At 42.1% G+C, this 1,136-nt stretch overlaps 1 protein-coding gene across 1 annotated transcript; it reads left to right on the top strand.

The window, feature by feature from the left end:
* The first annotated feature begins 6 nt into the window (after positions 1-6).
* LOC111671984 (chemerin-like receptor 1) lies at positions 7-1,099 on the top strand. Its single transcript, XM_023429245.2, has one exon. It carries the CDS (start codon positions 24-26, stop codon positions 867-869), a length of 846 nt encoding a protein of 281 aa, XP_023285013.2. The 5' UTR covers positions 7-23; the 3' UTR covers positions 870-1,099.
* The last annotated feature ends 37 nt before the right edge of the window (positions 1,100-1,136 follow it).

Genomic DNA, 1,136 nt, shown 5'->3' with positions numbered 1-1,136 from the left:
TTATCTGGGTGACCGGGTTCAAGATGAAGAAAACAGTTAACACAGTTTGGTTCCTCAACCTTGCTGTGGCCGACTTCCTCTTAACAGCATGCCTGCCCCTGACTGTGACTTACTTAGCTATGGATTTCCACTGGCCTTTTGGCCACTTAATGTGCAAACTTCATACCACCATAACCTTTCTGAACATGTTTGCCAGTGTCTACATCCTGGTGGTGATCAGTGTGGACAGATGTCTGTCTGTGGTGTGGCCTGTCTGGGCCCAGAACCACAGAAATGTACGCAAGGCGTCTTATGTGAGTCTAGGTGTTTGGGTACTGGCTCTGATTCTCAGCGCTCCATATTTTGTTTTCAGGGACACTACACCATCATATTTTAATGCGGGCATCGTCAACTGCCTCAACAATTTTTCTCTTTCTGTTGATTATAAAACAGCATCTTTGATTGAGCTGAAACAGTTACGTCTTCAGTTCATGACCATTACCTACTTCCTCCTGGGATTTGTTGTCCCCTTCACTGTCATTGTCTCCTGTTACACTGTGATAATCCATCGTCTCAGGAGGAACCGCACCCTGTCCAGCCAGTCAAGTCGCCCCTTAAAGATCATCGCTGCCGTTATCACCACTTTTTTCCTGTGCTGGGCTCCTTTTCACATCATGCGTCTATTAGAGTTGGTTCATTTCACAAGTACTAATCGAAGTGAAACATTGGGATATGTCCTCTCTATTGGTGCCCCCATAGCCACCAGCCTGATCTTTCTCAACAGTTGCATGAACCCACTGCTGTATGTGTTCATGGGCCAAGATTTCAAGGATAAAGTTCGCAAATCCATCCTGAATGTATTGAAGACTGCCTTCCAGGAAGACGAATGATGCTCATATACTTGCACAATTTTCAGGAAGTGGGTACCTCATTATTTAATCATAATTAAATATTAACATTTTAGATACATTTGATCCTAAAGTCATCTGTTAACAGTAGCTTTCATTATGTCCAATTGTTCCGATGAGCTCCATTAATGATAAATGTCTGTTTTTGTTTTATATACAGTATATATATATATATTTGTGTGTGTGTGTGTGTGTGTGTGTGTGTGTGTGTGTGTGTGTGTGTGTGTATGTATTTATGTATGTATATAT

The sequence above is a fragment of the Seriola lalandi genome, unplaced genomic scaffold (genome assembly GCF_002814215.2).
Source record: "Seriola lalandi dorsalis isolate HSWRI2012SDOR001 ecotype SW California unplaced genomic scaffold, Sedor1 jcf7180002007616, whole genome shotgun sequence".
NCBI classification, from domain to species: Eukaryota; Metazoa; Chordata; class Actinopteri; order Carangiformes; family Carangidae; genus Seriola; species Seriola lalandi.
The sequence above is the reverse complement of the archived record's forward strand: the minus strand, read 5'-3'. Positions and strand labels throughout refer to the sequence as shown.